The 22,658-nt window shown below is 38.3% G+C and overlaps 1 protein-coding gene across 1 annotated transcript in view; it reads left to right on the forward strand.

The window, feature by feature from the left end:
- LOC127450378 (gastrula zinc finger protein XlCGF8.2DB-like) overlaps positions 1-20,527 on the forward strand; it is a 29,435-nt gene extending 8,908 nt beyond the window's left edge. Inside the window, exon 2 of the mRNA XM_051714463.1 lies at positions 12,499-20,527. Coding sequence (XP_051570423.1) covers positions 12,499-13,586 — 1,088 coding nt within the window. The 3' untranslated portion in view covers positions 13,587-20,527. The remainder of the gene's footprint in view (positions 1-12,498) is intronic.
- The last annotated feature ends 2,131 nt before the right edge of the window (positions 20,528-22,658 follow it).

Genomic DNA, 22,658 nt, shown 5'->3' on the forward strand with positions numbered 1-22,658 from the left:
GTATAGCTAATTTAAGTTTGTGTAAAGAAAAGGCATATATAGGTCTAAAAATATAATTTTTTTCGTTTGGTAATTTATTTTTTTAATTTAATGCATTTTTCATTTGGTAATTAATTTAAAATAGGGAATTTTGCCAGCATTTTTTCAAAAGTAAGCTAAACAATAATTTAATAGAATTGGGCTGTGTTAGTGTTTCAAAAAAGCAAACTGAAGCTTTTCTTCTAGTATTGTGCATATATTTTTAATTTAAAACATCTTTGTGCACAGTGTTTTTTGTATTGTGGGCTAATTCCATGACTGCCTTCTTTTATTTTGAATGGTGTGTAAAAGCAACATTAATACATAAACGATGTCTACCGCGATTCAATTAATCACAAAGAGTGGCCATTAAGTTGTTCTCAGTGCACTTGTCAATGTGCATGTCTTGATACGAGATATTTGTGTTGGCACTCCTGGAAGTGTCATGTTTGCAGTGATTGGATCTTTATGTCGTTCAGATCAATCCATAATCACGTACAATAAATTGGCTTTCAAGGATCCTATACCTTGTCGTCATGATTAATACAGGCTAACGATTGGGGTAAATTCTGTCATGTGACACTACATTTTTGGTTAATGCCAATTTTCTCTTTCAAAATATTTCCAAACCAGTTTTTCGTGGCATTTGATGTATCGACATAGAGTTTATGCGCTAGAGTTAAACGGAAAAATATGATGTCGACACTTGTGAAATTTTAGCGATATATTGCATTTCCATCAGCTTTATTTTGATGCGCTAAATTTTTTTGCAAAACATCCTTGGATGGAAACGTAGTTAATGACCCCATCATTTTCCCTTTTCAGTATTACTAATACAATGTTAACCTTGTCCCTGACAACCATGTCACTCGTGTCTGTTTGCTGTTATCCAGCTATAGTTTGTAATGTGCAGTAAGTAATGAAGCAGATTGAAAGGTAAACATCAGAGCAGCTTTTTGCTGCTCAGCAGACAACAGTGCGGTGGTGGATTGTGTCTGTTGAGTGTTGATTTCACGCTATGTTGTTACCTATTTGGTGAGACACAATGCTGGAAAGTAAAATAAACAATGTCCGTCTTTTACTCTCCGTGACAATGAGCTTATAGCTAACTAGCTAATCACGTAGCTACTTTCATTGCTTGTCAGCTGAGTGGAAGCTAATGAGTAAACATGTATTCACCAAACTGTTTTGTGTAGGATTCACAGTTTGGTACCCCCTTCAACTGAACAATTCCAGTCGTGTCATTTATAAAATGTAATATTTAAAAGTCTGGTTTTCCACCGTTGAAAGTTTCCCCTGAACTTGTATAGCAGAATACAGTGTAACACCGCTGCCGCTGTTTATCTTGACTCAGCGGTATTAATATAGTCAGCATTTGACTGATACTAAAACATCAGTACTGCTGTTATTTAGTTGTTTATTTTATTTTTATTCTTTATTTTAATGGTCAGCATTTTACTGATACTAAACATACAGTACTGATGTTTATTTAGCTATTTGTTTTATTTTATTTATTCTTTATTTTCTCAGTGTTCATTTCTAGAATTTGTTGACAATGTATAGTAATAATGTCAAATATTCTTTGATAAAAATATTTGTTTAAGAAAGCAGCCTTCTGAGTACCTTTGCATAGTCAAATCGGTGAAATATCCACATAGAAAAGGTCTGTTTTCATTCCAGCTCAAAAATTAAATATATCGGCCACCATACCGTTGAATTTTTCTCCTCTAAAACTGGTATCGGTCTCAAAAATCCCATATCTGTCGGGCTCTATTCTTTTGTCTGTATTCTACCCATTACATTTATACACCCATATTTGCATTAGTATCAGTGTCATCATAAATTTCACTTACCAGTGCATATAATGGTCGCATATAGTGTGTTAGTGCAGTAGCGCTATGAATTCAGAATGTAAACAAGTCAAATTAAGCACTATCTACTACACATGTTACTTTAAATCATCGAGTGGTTAAAACAGCTTATTTTATCTTCTGTGAATTCTACTTGTAGACAGAGGCATGTCAAGTCATTAATGACACATTTTAAGTTCACATCACAGGGCTCCAGACTAAAAAAATTACTTGATAGTTGGGAAGATAAGTTTGCATTCCCTTTTGTCTCATAAATGTTCACACCCCTTTCATAATTTATACAAATATAAGAGATAAGATTTTTTTTATTAGTACTGCTCTTCAGAATCTACATTACAGATGTTTACATAAAGTATAGTATGCATATAGTAGTGCGTTGTCTTCTTGAGCATCAATGAATGTTTGCACCTTGTGTAATAGTTGTGTACAAGTCCCTCAATTGTCCTAAATGTCAAAAGCTTGATTTTATATATATATATATATATATATATATATATATATATATATATATATATATATATATATATATATATATATACATACACTGGCGGCCAAAAGTTTGGAATAATGTACAGATTTGGCTCTTATGGAAAGAACTTGGTACTTTTATTCACCAAAGTGCCATTCAACTTATCACAATGTATAGTCAGGACATTAATAACGTGAAAAATTAATATTACAATTTTTTTTAAGTTCTTCTTAAACTACTTCAAAGAGTTCTCATCAAAAAATCCTCCACGTGCAGCAATGACAGCTTTGCAGATCCTTGGCATTCTAGCTGTCAGTTTGTCCAGATACTCAGGTGACATTTCACCCAACACTTCCTGTAGCACTTGCCATAGACGTGGCTGTCTTGTCGGGCACTTCTCACGCACCTTACAGTCTAGCTGATCCCACAAAAGCTCAATGGGGTTAAGATCCATAACACTCTTTTCCGATTATCTGTTGTCCAACGTCTGTGTTTCTTTGCCCACTCTAACCTTTTCTTTTTGATTTTCTGTTTCAAAAGTGGCTATTTCTTTGCAATTCTTCCCATAAGGCCTGCACCCCTAAATCTTCTCTTTACTGTTGTACATGAAACTGGTGTTGAGCGGGTAGAATTCAATGAAGCTGTCAGCTGAGGACATGTGAGGCATCTATTTCTCAAACTAGAGCCTCTGTTGTACTTATCCTCTTGTTTAGTTGTACATCTGGGCCTTCCACATCTCTTTCTGTCCTTGTTAGAGCCAGTTGTCCTTTGTCTTTGAAGACTCTAGTGTACATCTTTTGTATGAAATTCAGTTTTTTTTAGCAATTTCAAGCATTGTATAGCCTTCAATCCTCAAAACAATGATTGATGAGTTTCTAGAGAAAGCTTTTTCTTTTTTTGCCATTTTTGGCCTAATATTGACCTTAAGACATGCCAATCTATTGCATACTGTGGCAACTCATAAACAAACACAAAGACAATGTTAAGCTTAATTTAACGAACCAAATAGCTTTGAACTGTGTTTGATATAATGGCAAGTGATTTTCTAGTACCAAATGAACAATTTAGCATAGGATAAGCTGTTGGAGTGATGGCTGCTGGATATGGGGCCTGTCTAGATTTGATCAAAAATTACTTTTTTCAAATAGTGATGGTGCTGTTTTTTACATCAGTAATGTCCTGACTATACTTTGTGATCAGTTGAATGCCACTTTGGTGAATTAAAGTACAAATTTCCTTCCAAAACAGCAAAATCTATAAATTATTACAAACTTTTGGACGCCAGTGTATATTAGTTCGGGAAACGTACGTTCATTTCACAAAAAAATTATGCTGTAGTTTAAATTAGGCTTGCTTGAGCATTCTGTGTTTTTCAAGTTTTGGCTTTCGTGCGTGGACATGTTTTAAAATGTCAGTTAGTATTATTAGTTGGCTGCAACATAATGAACGATGTCCATAAGCATAGGGTGTCTTATTAATTGTGAAGTGGTGTTTTCTTAATGGCATGAATCGCACTGAAGGCCTAGACTTGAAATGCACGGTGCGCCACTGATTCCCAATACCAAGACCTATTGACTACACCAGTACATGGTTGTCCTATAAATTGTACCTTAGGAGTTTTTCTTTTTTCAATTAACATTTTTTATTGATTCATAAAGATGACAAAGAAAAACAAAACTTATATATACAATGAATCAACATTTAACTCCCACTACTACCCCTCCCCCTCCCCAATCAACAACCCCACCCCGACCCCCAACGAACAACCCCGTGGTCACACATAAGTACACAAACACACGAAAATAAATAAATAAAAATAAACAAAGAAAAAAAATTAAATATAATAATCATACATATCTAAAACTACTCCTCTCCACAGCCCCTCCCCGAGAGTCCCCCAAAAATGCCAAATAACTGCCCCAATTCCCATCAAATGAATCCCAGATCCCCAGGTGTAGAACATGACACCTCCTCGAAAGCTGCCACCCTCTCCATCTCCGCGCACCACTCCAGAAATGAGGGCGCTCCAGCCGACTTCCATCCCCTTAAAACAATTTGTCTGCCTGTCATAACACTGGTCAGAACCCAATTTTTTATGTGTTTAACCCCCAAATTTTTGACCGCCCCATAGCCCAAAATACAGAGTCTGGGGCAGAGTGAAATTCGAACCTTCAACCAAAATTCCTGGATCTTAACACACCCCCAAAAAGCATGGGATGTGTCTCCATCAGGTGGGTGTGTCTTTAAGACCAAGCCTATACAATCTAGAGGGGGTCCAATAGAATCTAAAAAATTAAAGTTTTTTAGAATCCTAGCCCACACTCCCTACTCCAGTACCAAATTTAAATCTTTCTCCCATAATCTTCTTGAGAGAAGTTGAAGCTCCGTCCCCCAGACTCTGAATAAGCAGGGAGTAATACAATGATGCCTCATAACCTTTTCCAAAAGCAGTAATCACCTCTCACAGAGTATCTGCCGCTTTGGGGGGGGGGTGCCACTCCCAAAAACAATACAGAGCAGGTGGCGCAGCTTTAAATACCTATAAAACTGAGATCTGGGAAATTTTCCAATTGTGCAATCCACAACAGATGAAATGAGGGACTTGGAGATAATAAAAAAAATCTATTCTAGAATAAATCTTATGCAGTGATGAAAAAATCTATAGTCCCTACCAGATGGGTTCAAAAGTCTCCAAATATCTGTAAGACCAAGATTTTTACACATCCTGTGAAGCGTCACTGTTACTCTAGGGGGCTTACACGTTTCACTATGATCCAAGGACTGAGTCCATCAAAAGATTAAAGTCTCCTCCCAATATTATATCATGAGGGGTGCCAGCGGCTTGCAACATCCCTTCAAGATCTATAAAAAAGCCCTTATCATCAAAGTTAAGTGCATAAATATTAGCCAAAATCAACCTTTGCCCCTGAATTTCTGCTAAAACAATAATGACTCTTCCTAATTTATCATTAATATGTTTGAGAAATTTGAATTGTATGTGTTTACTTATCAATGTAATGACTCCCCTGCTCTTACATGAGCCAGCACTAAAGAAAACATGTCCACCCCATATCTTCCCAAATTTTTCAGCTTCCTGCGGGGAAAGATGCTTTTCTTGAAAAAACACTATCATATTTCTTACGTTTAAGAAAAGAAATAAGCTTCCTCCTTTTTATAGGGTGCCCCAACCCATTCACATTCCACGTGGAGAGAGACTGTCCACTCATGCTGACATCTGACATTATGACATATTAGAAAAAACAGACTGTGTGTCAAAAATGAAATTATAAAAACCACATTTCAACATTAGAGCAACAAACAAACCCTGAACTTCCCCCAGTACACAAAAAAAAAAAAAAACAGAAAAAAGAAAAATGTACGCATTAACCCCACGCACGACAGCGCCAACCGGCGTCCATCCCTCTAAACACAAACAGTGCATGTACGCATACGAGAGCCCCCGTGACAACTTTGCCATCGGATTGCTCAAGTCTGGTGCTTCTATACACATTTTTTTAGACAGAATTACACAACAGAAAATAATATGTAAAATAAACTCCAGCCAATAGATAAACACAAATACGTGTAGATTCATCGACAACTGTTCTGAAGGAGTGTTATTCCACAAAACTAAAAGAAACAAAAAAGGCACCCAGTTTCCTCAGACAGTCAAGTGAATGTTCAGTGAGTTAGGCTCACTCGGCTGATAAACGAGAGCAAAAAGAAATATTCCAGAAAATAAACTCAAACCAATAGGAGGCAGAAGAACAAATAACGTGCAGATTTATCCACAAATCTTCAGAAGGAGTGTTACTCCACAAAACATACTCCAGCTGCTAGACGGAACCAGCACAAAAAGAAACAAAGAAGGCACTCAGTTCCTCGGACAAACAAGTGAATGTTCAGTAAGTCAGGTCCACTTGGCTGCATCACACAATGACTTACTCATTCTATTGACTTTATGAAGGACATCGCTTGCTGTGGGCATGTAAATATTTTGCGGCCATCCTTAGTATCTATTCTCAATTTGGCCAGGAACATCAGTGCAAAAGCGACCTTCCGTTGATGTAAGAGTTTCATGCATTCATTGAATCGATCACATTTCACTCTTATCGAATTTGCAAAGTGTGGGAACAAGAAAATGTTCTTCCAAGAAAGCCTTCCTTTACTCTTCACCTCACGCAACACAAAATCTTTATCGGATGATCTCAGAAATTTGGCCAGAATTGATCAGGGCCTGTCTCCCTCCGCGGATCTCCAAGCTGGAACCTTGTGAGCTCGCTCAATTTCCAGCTTATGGCCTGTTATGTCGAGCAGATTCAGGAAGAGCTCGTCTAGGAATTTCACCTATCTCGACCTTCTTCGTTCTCAGGAATTCCAACAATTCTGACATTGTTTCGCCAGCTATGATGATCTAAATCTTCCAACTTTTCCCAAACGCGTTCCAAATGTTTCTCAACATCCGCCATTCTTGTAACCATCTCAGTGAATTTTGTCTCCATGGATGTGATCGATCTACATATTACAGCAAGATCCTCCAAGTCTGCTACGACCTTCGCCAGCATCACTGAAATGCTCGACAGTTGATGCTGAATCTCTCCCGCTGTACCGTCCAAACTGAGTCCCTGGTCTGCGGGCCCTGTCTGGGGGTATCACCTTGAGCACGTAAGTGTCTTTTAACCAGTTTATGACATAAGTATTAAAAACTAGCAAAGTGTACAGAGCTCGCCGTTCGCACGTCCAACCCTCGCATGGCGCCATGCAACTCCCTCTAGATATAGACTTGACGTTTTTTAGAATCCTAGCCCACACTCCCTCCTCCAATACCAAGTTGAAACCTTTCTCCCATAATCTCTTGATAGAAGTTAAATCTCTGTCCCCCAGGCTCTGAATTAGCAGGGAGTAATACACAGATGCCTCATGACCTTTTCCAAAAGCAGTAATCACCACTCCCAGAGTATCTGCCACTTTAGTGGGGTGTATACTGCTCCCAAAAATAGTACAGAACAGATGGTGCAGCTTTAAATACCTAAAGAACTGAGATCTGGGAATGCCAAAATGTTGAACCAAATTTTCACAGGATCTCAACACTCCACTCTCATATAGGTCACAGAGTGTATTATCCTCCCTCACAATCCACTCTGACCAGCAGAAAGGGGACGCATTAATACATAATTTTGGGTTCAGCCATGTGCTCGAGGCAACATTTAAATAGATGTCCGAATTAAACACCTTGGACACTTTTGTCCATACCGAGTGCAAATGCGTGATTACGGAGTGTAAATTAACTTCTCCAATTAGTTTGATAGAAAGGCTTTGCAATGGCGAAATGGGGGCAAGAATTTCCTGTTCAATACAAAACCAGGGAAGGGCTCTCTCAGGTGGAAGCGACCATTGAGCCAAATGTCTGAGACCAAATGCATAATAATAAAACAAAAACTCTTGGGTAGGCCTAGCCCTCCTCTGTCAACTGGCCTATGTAACTTATTGAAATGTAATCTGGGACACTTACCATTCCAAATGAAGGACTTTGCAATGCTATCAAATTGCTTGAAATAAGAGAGGGGGACATCTACAGGGAGAGATTGTAGCAGGTAGTTAAATTTTGGAATACAGTTCATTTTAATAACATTAACCTTCCCAATCATAGATAAATGTAATGAAGCCCACCTGCCCACATCGCTCAAACCTTTTTATTAAGGGGTCAAAATTAACTAACTAAATCACAAAAATTTGTTGGGAATAAAATCCCCAAATACTCAATGCCCTGTTTGGGCCACTGGAAGGCGCCCGGCTGAAAAGCCGTTACTGGGCAGTACGCTGTCAGAGCCAAAGCTTCGGATTTAGACCAATTGACTCTGTATCCTGAGAACTTAGAAAAGGAATTAATAATTCTATGGAGGCAAGGCATAGATCTAGTGGGGTCGGAGACGAATAATAAAATATCATCTGCGTAAAGGAAAAGCTATGCGCCATACCATACCGCCATTTTCCATACCTGGAAAATCATCTTCCTTTCTTATCGCGGCTGCTAATAGTTCCAGGGCAAGACAGAACAATAACGGGGAAAGAGGGCAACCCTGCCGGGTGCCCCTATCCAGAGTAAAATAATTGGAAATTAATCCATTTGTTTGTACCGCCACTACCAGGTGTCTATAAAGTAACTTAATCCATCCAATTAAAGTATTCCCGTATATTTCCAAAATCTTAAAAAGATAATCCCATTCTACCATATCAAACGCCTTTTCGGTGTCAAGTGAGATGGCAGTGACCAGAGTCTGATTATTAGCCACTGACCACATGATACTGATGAAACGTCTAATGTTATCAGAAGAGCTACAGCCCGAATAAACCCCATCTGATCTACAGGTGCATCTCAATAAATTAGAATGTCGTGGAAAAGTTCAGTTATTTAGTAATTCAACTTAAATTGTGAAACTCGTGTATTAAATAAATTCAATGCACACAGACTGAAGTAGTTTAAGTCTTTGGTTCTTTTAATTGTGATGATTTTGGCTCACATTTAACAAAAACCCACCAATTCACTATCTCAAAAAATTAGAATATGGTGACATGCCAATCAGCTAATCAACTCAAAACACCTGTAAAGGTTTCCTGAGCCTTCAAAATGGTCTCTCAGTTTGGTTCACTAGGCTACACAATCATGGGGAAGACTGCTGATCTGACAGTTGTCCAGAAGACAATCATTGACACCCTTCACAAGGAGGGTAAGCCACAAACATTCATTGCCAAAGAAGCTGGCTGTTCACAGAGTGTTGTATCCAAGCATGTTAACAGAAAGTTGAGTGGAAGGAAAAAGTGTGAAAGAAAAAGATGCACAACCAACCGAGAGAACCGCAGCCTTTCGATTGTCAAGCAAAATCGATTCAAGAATTTGGGTGAACTTCACAAGGAATGGACTGAGGCTGGGGTCAAGACATCAAGAGCCACCACACACAGACATGTCAAGGAATTTGGCTACAGTTGTCATATTCCTCTTGTTAAGCCACTCCTGAACCACAGACAACGTCAGAGGCGTCTTACCTGGGCTAAGGAGAAGAAGAACTGGACTGATACCCAGTGGTCCAAAGTCCTCTTTTCAAATGAGAGCAAGTTTTGTATTTCATTTGGAAACCAATGTCCTAGAGTCTGGAGGAAGGGTGGAGAAGCTCATAGCCCAAGTTGCTTGAAGTCCAGTGTTAAGTTTCCACAGTCTGTGATGATTTGGGGTGCAATGTCATCTGCTGGTGTTGGTCCATTGTGTTTTTTGAAAACCAAAGTCACTGCACCTTTACCAAGAAATTTTGGAGCACTTCATGCTTCCTTCTGCTGACCAGCTTTTTAAAGATGCTGATTTCATTTTCCAGCAGGATTTGGCACCTGCCCACACTGCCAAAAGCACCAAAAGTTGGTTAAATGACCATGGTGTTGGTGTGCTTGACTGGCCAGCAAACTCACCAGACCTGAACCCCATAGAGAATCTATGGGGTATTGTCAAGAGGAAAATGAGAAACAAGAGACCAAAAAATGCAGATGAGCTGAAGGCCACTGTCAAAGAAACCTGGGCTTCCATACCACCTCAGCAGTGCCCCAAACTGATCACCTCCATGCCACGCCGAATTGAGGCAGTAATTAAAGCAAAAGGAGCCCCTACCAAGTATTGAGTACATATACAGTAAATGAACATACTTTCCAGAAGGCCAACAATTCACTAAAAATGTTTTTTTTAATTGGTCTTATGATGTATTCTAATTTTTTGAGATAGTGAATTGGTGGGTTTTTGTTAAATGTGAGCCAAAATCATCACAATTAAAAGAACCAAAGACATAAACTACTTCAGTCTGTGTGCACTGAATTTATTTAATACACGAGTTTCACAATTTGAGTTGAATTACTGACATAAATGAACTTTTCCACGACATTCTAATTTATTGAGATGCACCTGTATATGTATAAGAGACATCATAACTTAATCGGTTAGCCAGAATTTTTTACAATATTTTTAAGGAGTTTGTTTCTTAATCCGTGTATCCATGCAGAAGCTCATCACAACTCTCTATAAAAACTCAAAAGAGTACTTCAAAGCTGCTGGGTACTCAAGGTTTACACAATAGATGATGCCTATAAGCATTGCAAAGCTTCATGGTACATCATTGAGATTGTGTTCTACAATGGTCTCCTCCACTACAACTGCTATATTGAAAACCTTCTCTGCACCTTCATAGCCTATCAGGACACCAACTTGTATTCCCTTCATTCATCAGGGGTCTTCAACCTTTTTTGCACCACGGACCGGTTTCGTTTTGAAAACATTTTCGCAGACCCGCTGGTGGGGGGGGGGGGGGGGGGGTTAATTTCACACTCATGTTAACATTGGCTATAAATAAAATTACTGACGTCACACTGCAGGAAACCCCGTTTCCGGGTTCTTTCGAGCAGCAGATTTCAATGGTGGAAATAGGCAGCGCTGCAGTTTAAATAATCTTTTAAGCTTAATAGAATGTAAATATTTTAATGTTAATACAAGTTATTATACAGGAATATCTATGGGTTACAGTGAAGAAATGATGTGGGTTATTTTCTGAAATATCAGCAAAACAAGTTTAAACTTGTTTTAGTGAGCCTGTATGATTATGTCAGACATGAAACAGGTGGATGATTGCACATCCTCACATGTTTAACACACTTCTAAAGCCTAAGAAATGTGATATATAAAAATAAAATCTATGACTAGACATGCAATATGTGTCTTTACTGCTTAAATTATTAACCCACATACAATAAATAATCATATTTTTCTTCAATATGATCATGTTCCATACAGTAGTCCATGTTCTGCGGTGGTGAAGACAGGATCTGTTCCTCCTGTTATATTGTTTCAGTGCAAACTGAGCACAGCGCCCATAGACAGCAGCTCTTTTCTGGGCAACAAAAGAACCAGGAAAGGGCAGGGTGGAGCATTTATTTGTAAACAGTAACTTCATCTATAGGTAGAGTTGAACTGATGTTTTCTGAAATTGCGCCTTTATGTAAATTGGGTTGGGAACCTCTGGTTTACACAATAGATGATGCCCATAAGCATGCAAAGCTTCATGGTACATCACTGAGGTTGTGTTCTACAATGGTCTCCTCCATCACAACTGCTGCATTGAAAACCTCCTGTGCAGTTTCATAGCCTATCAGGAAACCAACATGTATTCCCTTCATGGCCACATCCAGCATTTCACTCAGGCATTCCCAGAATTCCCTGTGTGACCCATCACATTTCATTATATTTTATTGAAATGTTTCATGTTTCTTATTTTTAATATCAGTTATGTACTTTGGGGTGTTCCGTGTTATATATTTTGTAGTTATGTAGTTTTTTTAATGTTTATTGCATTATTTTAGTTACACATGTGTTACCCTGATGGTGTTCTGTGTTTGTGTGAGTGACACTGTGCACACTACATGTCCCTACATATTTATTGGTCTTTGATCCTGGAAGGGCCACTATTGATGGACTTTGTCATTATGTACCTTTCTGCAGTTACTACAGTGAATAACAATACTTTATCATGTGAAAAGCAAATTTTTATAATCCCAGAATGTTAGGGTTTCAAGTTTATATCATTTAATAATATAAATGGTGATGAACCGTAAAATATACAGGCATCAAAATGACATCCCGTAAAGGCTGAAACATGGTCAACGCATGTTTTACGGTAAATGTTTGGCAACCACAGCTGCTGGTAATATAACATCAGATCATGGTTTTAATTTCATTAATTGTGCATTTCAGATTAAAAGGAGTAACAGAGCACACACTCATATAAGCATATGAGCATTTGAAAGCAGTTGTGTGTCAGTCAGACAGCGTGCGGGTTTCAGATTGAGTCTGTGCTCTGTATTACCGGTGCTGCAGAAATATTATTTTATTTTAGTACCAACTGTCCTTTTGACAACACTATTAGGCTACAATACAAAATACAATTAATGTGTAGTAGATAAAACACTTGAATAACCATATTAAAATTTGCTGGCAACAGGTGGTGGTTGAGGAGAGTCCATTGTTATGGATGTAAAAGCCATTTCTTCCATTACATTGAGGGTCACTTTAATTGATATTCATTAATATTATTATTTTTGTTTTCTTTTTAGACTTGAGGGAAGTGAAAGAGGAATATCAAGAACTGATAGAAGTTAAAGAAGAAAGTCAAGAACTGAATGAAGTGAAAGAAGAAAGTCAAGAACTGAATGAAGTGAAAGAGGAAATTCAAGACCTGAAGAAAGTGAAGGAGGAACATCAGTATCAGGATCCTTGTTTTGTAACTGAAGAAAAATCTTTTAGTTGCTCACAGGCTGAGAAGAATTCCTCACAAAACAAAACTCAAGCCAAAAATTCCTTCACTTGCCATGAGTGTGGAAAGAGTTTTATGCATAAAAAAAACCTTCTGATACACATAAGAACTCACACCGGAGAGAAACCTTTCACATGTCCGAAGTGTGGAAAGAGTTTCATACGGAAAGAAGGTCTTAGAATGCACCTTAAAATTCACACTGGAGAGAAACCTTTTACATGCCCTCAGTGTGGAAAGTGTTTCACACAGAAAAAAAATCTTAACATGCACATAAGAAACCACACTGGAGAAAAGCCTTTCACCTGCATTCAGTGTGGAAAAAGTTACATGGACAAAACGGGCCTTAAAATACACATTTTATCTCACTCTGGAAAGAAGCCTTTCACATGCCTTCAGTGTGGTAATGGTTTCACAAAGAAAGGATCGCTTAATGTGCACATGAGAATTCACACTGGAGAGAAACCTTTCACATGCCAACAGTGTGGAAAGAGTTTCACGAAGAAAGGAGACCTTAATGTGCACATTAGAATTCACACTGGAGAGAAGTCTTACACATGCCATCAGTGTGGTAATAGTTTCAAGACTAAAGGATCCCTTAATGTGCACATGAGTATTCACACTGGACAGAAGCCTTTCACATGCCATCAGTGTGGAAAAAGTTTCAATTCTAGAGGAAGCTTTAATGATCACATAAGATCTCACACTGGGGAGAAGCCTTTCCTATGCTCTCAGTGTGGGAAGAGTTTTTTGCGTAAAGGATGCTTTAATATACACATGAGAATTCACACTGGAGAGAAACCTTATACATGCTGTAAATGTGGAAAGAGTTTCATTCGGTCACAGCACCTTAAAAGACATGAGAGAGTGCATTCTGGAGAGAAGCAGTAAATGCCCTTGATGTTATAAAAAAGGGCATTGCCCAGAGTTGTTGTAATGAGCAAACTGGAAGTAATGGTGTGTCATTTAGAGTTGGGGTACGTTTAACTTTTAATGGACTTGTCACAGACTTGGATGAAATTTCACTTGGACTTGAAGATTTTCCACGTCCATGGCACAAACAAGCAAACAACAATGATTCCGTGTCAATGATCAAGTGATGGAGAAAAGATCTCTTGCAAAACAAACCCAGATGGGACTTGTGATAAAAATAAAGAACTTCACGGATTTCCGGTTCCGCCATGTAGTGGATAGACACGTGGTGTCAATGCTCTGAATTCTTTCATAATTTTCTTGCATAACACCTTATTTTGACTGGCACGTAGTAAATACAAGCCATTTTATCACCAGGTAACCTGATCCTAATTAGTAAAGGTACGTGAGCTGGCCGTAAACATAACTCTCAAACCATGGTGTTTCACCCTAGGCAAGACAGCAGCAAAATGTCGGGCGACGTTTCAACCCCGCTAACGACAAGATAAGGAAAAACATGACTGTAAAACTCACTATGCTGCTGAATTCATCTTCAAGTGCCTTCGCTCTTCTGTTGCTTCTATTGGGACTCAAACGACTACCATCACTGATATGGAGACTAGTCTCACCGACCACAGTTACAGGATAACTCATCTTGTGCAGGAGGTCTCAATTCTTCAGTCGAAGTTGTTTTTTTCGGAGAATGCCGCTTTAAGATCTAACGTGGAAGACCTTGTGTCACGTTCTAAATGCCAGAATATTTGTGTGGTTGGTCTTCCTGAAGATATCGAAGGAAAGGATCGGCAGGCAGTTCTTGACAGATTTTTTTTGCCAAAGTTCTTGGCAACGTCCTTTCTGCCCCACCGGAGCTTGACCGAGCTCATCGCAGCCTGAGACCCAAACCTCGCCAAGGTCAAAATGCCCACCTGGTAACAATGAGATTTCACCATTACATTGAGAAGGAAGTTGTGCTTAAATGGGTGAGGGCCATGAAAGAGATCTTGTTCAAGGGACATAGAATCAAATTCGACGAATACTTCTGTGCTTCAGTGGCAAAAAGGAGAGCTTCGTTCAACAATGCTGTACAAGCGAGGTGTTCGTTTTGGCATGATTTACCTGGCCTGACTCTGTGTGTTGTACAACGGTATGGAGCATCATTTCGACTCCCCTGAAGCTGCAGAGCGATTATACCACCAAAACTTTGATGGCTAACGAGCTAGATTTGACAGATAATGGATCTGAGGGTATCTCTGTGTTATTTACATTGTGTATGAGCCAAGAACATTTGCCATTGTGCAAAAAAATGTTTTTTAAAGTGAAACTATAAAAATCCTTGCTTGTGTTTTCGTGGGAGTTTGGCGGGAACCTCCGTAGACAATATGCCCATCAGAGCATTTTAAAGTGGTTCATCTTAATGCACTGCTCTGCTCTGAATGCAGCCAGTCCATTAACTTTACATTCTCAAATAATACAACAAGAACGGAATGAGACACAAAAACACGTCATGGTAATCATGGTATATCTATATTCGCATAAATTTCCCATATGTGGACAGTGAATTGTGACTGGAACATGAAGGATGTAATGCAGTATGGCAAGCCACGAGGTACTTGTGTCATAAATTGCAAAGCAGACTGGTACCTCTTCATTTCACATCGCACAAATCAATCAAACCACAAAAGGTCCCACAAACAAACCGTACACAGACCACCTCCTGAGGTACAAACGAACAGGTGTGAAACGCCCCTGAGAGACTCTTCTTGGGGTAGTTCTTTTCGATAGTTAAAATGGGTATGAACACTGCTTCGGAATACAACCTTTTTTTCTTTTTTTTTTTGCCGGTGAGTAACTATCTTGTATCCTATAATCTTAATGTGTGGGTCTTTTAGCGAGTGTTTGATAACCTTTTGAAAATACAATCACATTTTTGATTATTTTAGTACTTTGTTATTATTTGATAGACTTCAAATAACCACACAAGTTAGCCTTCATTTCTTTGCCCAACTTGCTGATAAAGTTTTTTTTTCTTTTTTCTCTCTTTTCTTGCTGGACTTATATTCACAAGCGCCACTGCAAGAACTGACATGGCATTTTTTCGAAGAACATACCTGCTTATTCTTTATCAGAAGTGATTTACTTGGTATTAATTGTGTTAAACTCTTCAAGCTTGTTGGAGTCAACTCCACTACTTAATTGATTGTGTTAAGGTTTTCCTGGCCACTCGCCATGTTCAGATGGACAAGTATCAGAACAAGTGACTTTTGTTTGTTCCTTTTAAATTCACTTGTGTTTCTGTTTTTTTTATCGTATTGGGTATGTTATGGGGTTTTTGTTTGATGGAGGATTTTTTTATTTATTTGGTTTCTATTTTTACTTGTGTATGTATGTATTTTTTCTCAATTTCATTGGCTTTTCCTTTGATATGTTTTAATGGCTAAGCCTTCTGCTAACTCTAAGGGGGTGGTTGGACACGACATTAGAATCATTACATGGAATGTATGTGGGTTGGTCAGAAAAATTAAGCCTAAAGTTTTCTCTGACCTAAAAACACTATCTTCCTATATTGCATTTCTCCAGGAGACACACCTGCGTACAAGTGACCATACTAGATTGCGCAAACCATGGATTGGTCAGGTCATAGACTATATAAAGATGGATGACATGACAGCTCCCCAAAAGTGAAGTCAAAACATCTCAATCGCCCCCTGGTGGCTGGTTGCACTATAGGTCATAAACCCCGCCCCCTCCATGTTAGCGGATGGGACATGAGCCAAACTATAAAATCAAAGTACACCTCAAAAAAATTCCCCAAAGATGGTTTCTGTCATTTTAGGTAGTTCTTGTCACGGTGATGTATGTTCAAGTGTTCATTTTTCTGATAAGTTTGGTTTTAATTAGTTATTTGGTGCTATAAAAAGGGGGTGTGATGTCATGATTGACAGCTGTGATTGACAGCTTCTCTGAGTGAAGTAGTCACAGGGGCACCTGTGGACTTCTTTTTGGGAATGTCAGGAGATGAAGCGTTAACTTAAACTTTTAACTATACATAACTGTGATTGTCTGTTTAAAACCGTTAGAAATTGTGGTTTTGCTGTAAACTAGCCGACCTACGGGATCTGAGGGATTATTGCAGGTTTTTCGGTAAGTTAAATATTTGCTTTGTAAACTAATCAGTAAATTAATGTTATTAGCTAGCTAGCTAAGATAACAAGCAGTTTAACATTAGCTATGTGAAAAAAAGCAGGTGCTAGCAGTTACTAATTATTATTTATTTTAAAAAATAATATGGAAAAAATATGAATTATACTCTGTCTAAAGATACTGCGACTCCACCCCATGATCACTACTGCACAGACTCTGGCTCCAAATGACATCATTAGCGCAAAATGGCAGCGCCAGAGGTACAGAAATCCTGATACATGAGTCATGCTTTTGGCAGGGCAAGTAATTTCTGATCCTGAGGGATGCTTTGTAATAATCAGTGGCATTCTTTTTCAAACTCTGGTAGTTTTAGTAAATGTCTATGCCCCGAACTGGGACAACCCTACTTTCTTGTCCATGCTTTTCTCAAAAATTCCAAACCTTGACACTCATCATCTAATTTTTGGAGGGGACCTTAACTTGTTAATAATAATCTTGATAAATCACTGTCTAAATCAAGTATATCTTCAGCTATGTCTAGGTCCTTAATTACACTCAAGAGTCAAATGGGTTGTGTTGATCCCTGGCATTTTTTCCACCCACCTGATAAAGTATTTTATTTTTTTCTAGTGTACATAATGTTTACTCTTGTATTGATTATTTTTTCCTTGATAAAGCCCTATTTTCTTTGGTCATTTCCTCAGATTACTCTGCTATTGTTATTTCTGATCATGCCCCGCATATGTTAGACATCACTTTCTCTTCCAATTCTAAGACTCGGCCCCAGTGGAAATTTCATAAAGGGCTACTTGCCAGAATTGACTTCTGTGAATTTTTATCCAAAAACATCAAGTTTTTCATTGAGACTAACAAAACAGAAGCTGTCTCTGCTTCTCTTTTATGGGAGATATTTAAAGCCTTCATTTGTGGTAGGATTATTTCATATAGTGCCCATCAAGTAAAGATGAGGAAATCTCAGTTTTGGAGGTGGATAGTCAGTATTCTTGTGTGCCCAGTCCTGAACTTAAATCGAAATGTCTAAAGTTGCAAACTCAATTTGATTTGCTCTCAACAAATAAAGCAGAATACTTGCATAAAAGAACTAAAGCCACCTATTATGAGCATGGGGACAGAGGGGGCTGTCTTCTTGCATCCCAGCTTAAGCATCAGTCTGCATCCCGCTTTATAACAGATATAAGATAACTCTTCAGACAAGCTTGTTACTAACCCTCACAAAATGTATTCTGTTTTCTCCTTTTACTCCAAGCTTTACACTTCTCAACCTCCCTCAGTCTCATCTATAATGGATACATTTTTCCACAATTTAAGCATACGTACTGTTAATACAAACATGGCAGAGACTTTGGACAAACCTCTCAGGTTAGACAAACTCACCACTTGTATTGGTCTCATGCAGAGTAATAAGGCACCAGGGCCGACGGTTTTCCCTTAGACATTTATAAGAAATTCTTAGCTCAAATAGCCCCCTTACTGTTTGATATGTTTAATAATTCACTGGAGCAGGGTTTTCTCCCAGCCTCTTTGAATCAAGCATCCATTTCCATTCTATAAAAAAACAAAAAAAAACAAAGACCCAACTTTATGTAGTATTTATAGGCCCATCAGTTTATTGAATGCAGACATAAAAATCTTAGCAAAGGTGTTGGCAAGGCACATAGATGCATGTCTGCCCGATATTATATCTGATGACCAGAACGCGTTTATTAGGGAACATCAGAAAATTTTTAATCCATTTGTGGCCCCCAAAAATGGTAATCTCCCTCGATGCTGAAAAAGCATTTGACCGTGTAGAATGGAATTATTTATTCACTGTATTAGAAAAATGTGGTTTTGGCCAAATATTATCTCATGGATTTGTATACTCTGCTCCCTCTGCAAGTGTTAGAACTAATTCTGAAAGTTCTCCATACTTTCGCCTCATGACAGGGTTGCCCTCTTTCTCCTCTGCTTTTTGCTCTGGCCATAGAGCCACTTTCTATTGCCTTAAAATCATCCCTTTTAACATCTGGTATCCATAGGGGAGGCTTAGAACATCATTCTCTATATGCAAACGACCTGTTGTTGTTTGTTCAGGACCCAGTAGGCTGTGCAGATTGGATTATGCACCTGCTTAACACCTTTGGCTCTTTTTCGGGTTACAAATTGAACTTTACAAAAAGTGAATGTTTCCCCATAAATGACACTATGAAAATTCCTAAAAGTGCCTTCCCCTTTAATTTTTCCCCTTCCGGGTTTCACTATTTGGGTGTAAACATTTCTCACTCTCTCAGTTCTCTTTTTAGGAATAATTTCACTAAGTTGGTTCAACAAAATAAACTTCATTTAAAACATTGGGACAGCCTACCCGTTCCGAAGGTGGAGACTATCAAAATGAATGTTTTGCCACAGCTCTTATTTCTTTTTCAGTCTCTCCCTCTTTTTCTCCCTGGATCCTTTTTTAAGTGTCTTGATAAAATAATTTCCTAATTTATTTGGGCAATTAAGATTCCCAAGGTGCATAAAACTATACTTCAATGACATAAGCGTGATGGTAGTTTGGCTCTGCCTAATTTACTATTTTATTACTGGTCTGCTAATATTTCTAAGATTTTCATTTGGTGTATTGCTCCTGATGTTAACTGATGTACTCTAAAAGCTTTTTCATACATTTCTTCTTCCATCGCAGCATTAGTTTTTGCTCCGCTGTCTCTGCGTCCCTCCAGCTACACTAGAAATCCATTGTTCTGTCAACATTGAAAATTTGGAAAAAAAATTGGCAACATTTTAGGTTGAAATCATTCTCCATCCTCAGTCCTATTTGCAGTAATCACTTGTTTTTAACCTCTGTTATTGATCACACTTTTAAATGATGGAGAGATAAGGGCATTGTTTGTTTTTCAGATCTTTTTTTTTTATAATTCTTTTGCTACTTTTAACGACCTTATTTCCAAAGATCATTTACATCCTACAGGCTTATACAGGTACTTCCAGCTTCGTAATTTTGCTAGGACTCATTTCACCAGAAAAATATTTGCTTGAGAATATATTGACAGCCCCTATAGCTGGTAGTCTTATCTCTTCTATTTATGATATGTTGCTTTCATCTAGAATTTCACCTCTCTCTTGCTTAACATGGGAGAAAGAGTTGGATTGTGCTTGGTTAAGTTTTTTTTTTTGTTGTTGTTGTAGTTTCTCCCCTTTTTCTCCCCAATTTGGAATGCCCAATTCCTAATGCCTTCTAAGTCCTCATGGTGGCATAGTGACTTGCCTCAATTCGGGTGGAGGAGGACGAATCTCAGTTGCCTCTGCGTCTGAGACCATCAACCTGCGCATTTTATCACGTGGCTTGTTGAGCGCATTATCGCGTAGAGTGGTTAAGCTTAATTCAACTCAAAAGTTTGCACCGAACTCACTTTACTAAAGCCAGACCTCATAAATTGTTTCTGGGAACTGATGATTCTTGTATCAGATGCTCTTTTTCCCCTGCTGACCACACCCACACGTTCTACAGCTGCCCAACATTGGCTTCATATTGGGTTTCTTTTTTTTTTTATTTCTTTTTTTTTAATACAGGTGCTTTGTATATTTCTCTGTCTCCATGTCCTGTGGTTGCCATCTTTGGTGTGTCTCTTTATCAGCCCTTTTCACAAAACAACATCAGATGTCATCACTTTTGCCTCTCTGGTAGCTAGACGATGCATTTTGTTGCACTGGAAGTGTCCAACTCCACCCCCTTCCACTTCCTGGTTAAGGGACCTTATGTCATATATATATATATATATATATATATATATATATATATATATATATATATATAGTGTGTGTGTGTGTGTGTGTACAGTTGAAGTCAGAAGTTTACATACACTTAGGTTAAAGTCATTAAAATTCATTTTTTAACCACTCCACAAATTTCATATTAGCAAATTATAGTTTTGGCAAGTCGTTTAGGACATATATTTTGTGCATGACACTAGTCATTTTTCCAACATTTGTTTACAGACAGATTGTTTCACTTTTAATTGACTATATCACAATTCCAGTGGGTCAGAAGTTTACATACACCAAGTTAACTGTGCCTTTAAGCAGCTTGGAAAATTCAGGAAAATGATGTCAAGCCTTTAGACAAATAGCCAATTAGCTTCTGATAGGAGGTGTGCTGAATTGGAGGTGTAGCTGTGGATGTATTTGAAGGCCTACCTTCAAACTCAGTGCTGATTTGCTTGACATCATGGGAAAATCAAAAGAAATCAGTCAAGATCTCAGAATAACAATTGTGGACCTCCACAAGTCCTGGTTCATCCTTGGGAGCAATTTCCAAATACCTGAAGGTACCACATTCATCTGTACAAACAATAGTACGCAAGTATAAACATCATGGGACCACACAGCCATCATACCGCTCAGGAAGGAGACGCATTCTGTCTCCTAGAGATGAACGTAGTTTGGTGTGAAAAGTGCAAATCAATCCCAGAACAACAGCAAAGGACCTTGTGAAGATGCTGGAGGAAACAGGTAGACAAGAATCTAAATCCACAGTAAAATGAGTCCTATATCGACATAACCTGAAAGGTTGCTCAGCAAGGAAAAAGCCACTGCTCCAAAACCACCATAAAAAGCCAGACTACAGTTTGCAAGTGCACGTGGACTCAAAGATCTTTTTGGAGAAATGTCCTCTGGTCTGATGAAACAAAAATTGAACTGTTTGGCTACAATGACCACCGCTATGTTTGGAGGATAAAGAGTGAGGCTTGCAAGCCGAAGAACACCATCCCAACAGTGAAGCATGTGGGTGGCAGCCTCATGTTGTGGGGGTGCCTCAGGAGGGACTGGTGCACTTCAAAAAATAGATTGCATTATAAAGGAAGGAAAATTATGTGGATATATTGAAGCAACATCTCAAGACATCAACCAGGAAGTTAAAGCTCTGTTGCAAATGGGTCTTCCAAATTGACAATAACCCCATGCAAACCTACAAAGTTGTGGCAAAATGGCTTAAGGACAACAAAGTCAAGGTATTGGAGTGGCCATCACAAAACCCTGACCTTAATCTGATAGAAAATTTGTGGGCAGAACTGAAAAAGCGTGTGCAAGCAAGGAGGCCTACAAACCTGACTCAGTTACACCAGTTCTGTCTGGAGGAATGGGCCAAAATTCCAGCAACTTATTGTGAGAAGCTTGTGGAAGGCTACCCAAAACATTTGACCCAAGTTAAACAATTTAAAGGCAATGCTACCAAATACTAACAAACTGTATGTAAACTTCTGACCCACTGGGAATGTGATGAAAGAAATAAAAGCTGAAATAAATCATTCTCTCTACTATTATTCTGACATTTCACATTCTTAAAATAGTGTATGTGAACTTCTGACTTCAACTGTATATATTTATATATATGTATATTTTGTGTGTATGTTAATGTTTACCTATTTTTATATGCATATATTGGTATATGAGTATATTGGTATATAAGAATGCTTCGTCGTTTACATTCACATACTGAATTTCCTTCACATACTGATACTCTTATGTGAAAATTCCTCCTGGGGGATTAATGGGAGGAAGGTTATTCCTTGTTCATTCAAGTTTTTTAAATTATTTTTTTTTCCTGCCCTCTGATTCAGTTAAATGTGGGAAAGGGCATTAAAACACACAAATGCAGACAATGTTTTTGTACTGTTGTCTCCTTGTATCTCTACTTAATAAAACGTGAAAAAATAAAGTAATTCACATCCTTTGTAAGTCTGGATTTTACCTCAGAAGCACGTCAAGTCTTACAAAGCCAAACACGATAGATTGAGCTCTTCCGTGGATTGTCTGTCAACAATTTGCTCAAAGTTCATATCATTTAAACTTTTACCCATTGCAGCTGAGATTTTGAAGTGTTAGCTGCATTACATGCTGTCTGCAGTA

The sequence above is a fragment of the Myxocyprinus asiaticus genome, chromosome 13 (genome assembly GCF_019703515.2).
Source record: "Myxocyprinus asiaticus isolate MX2 ecotype Aquarium Trade chromosome 13, UBuf_Myxa_2, whole genome shotgun sequence".
Classification (NCBI taxonomy): domain Eukaryota; kingdom Metazoa; phylum Chordata; class Actinopteri; order Cypriniformes; family Catostomidae; genus Myxocyprinus; species Myxocyprinus asiaticus.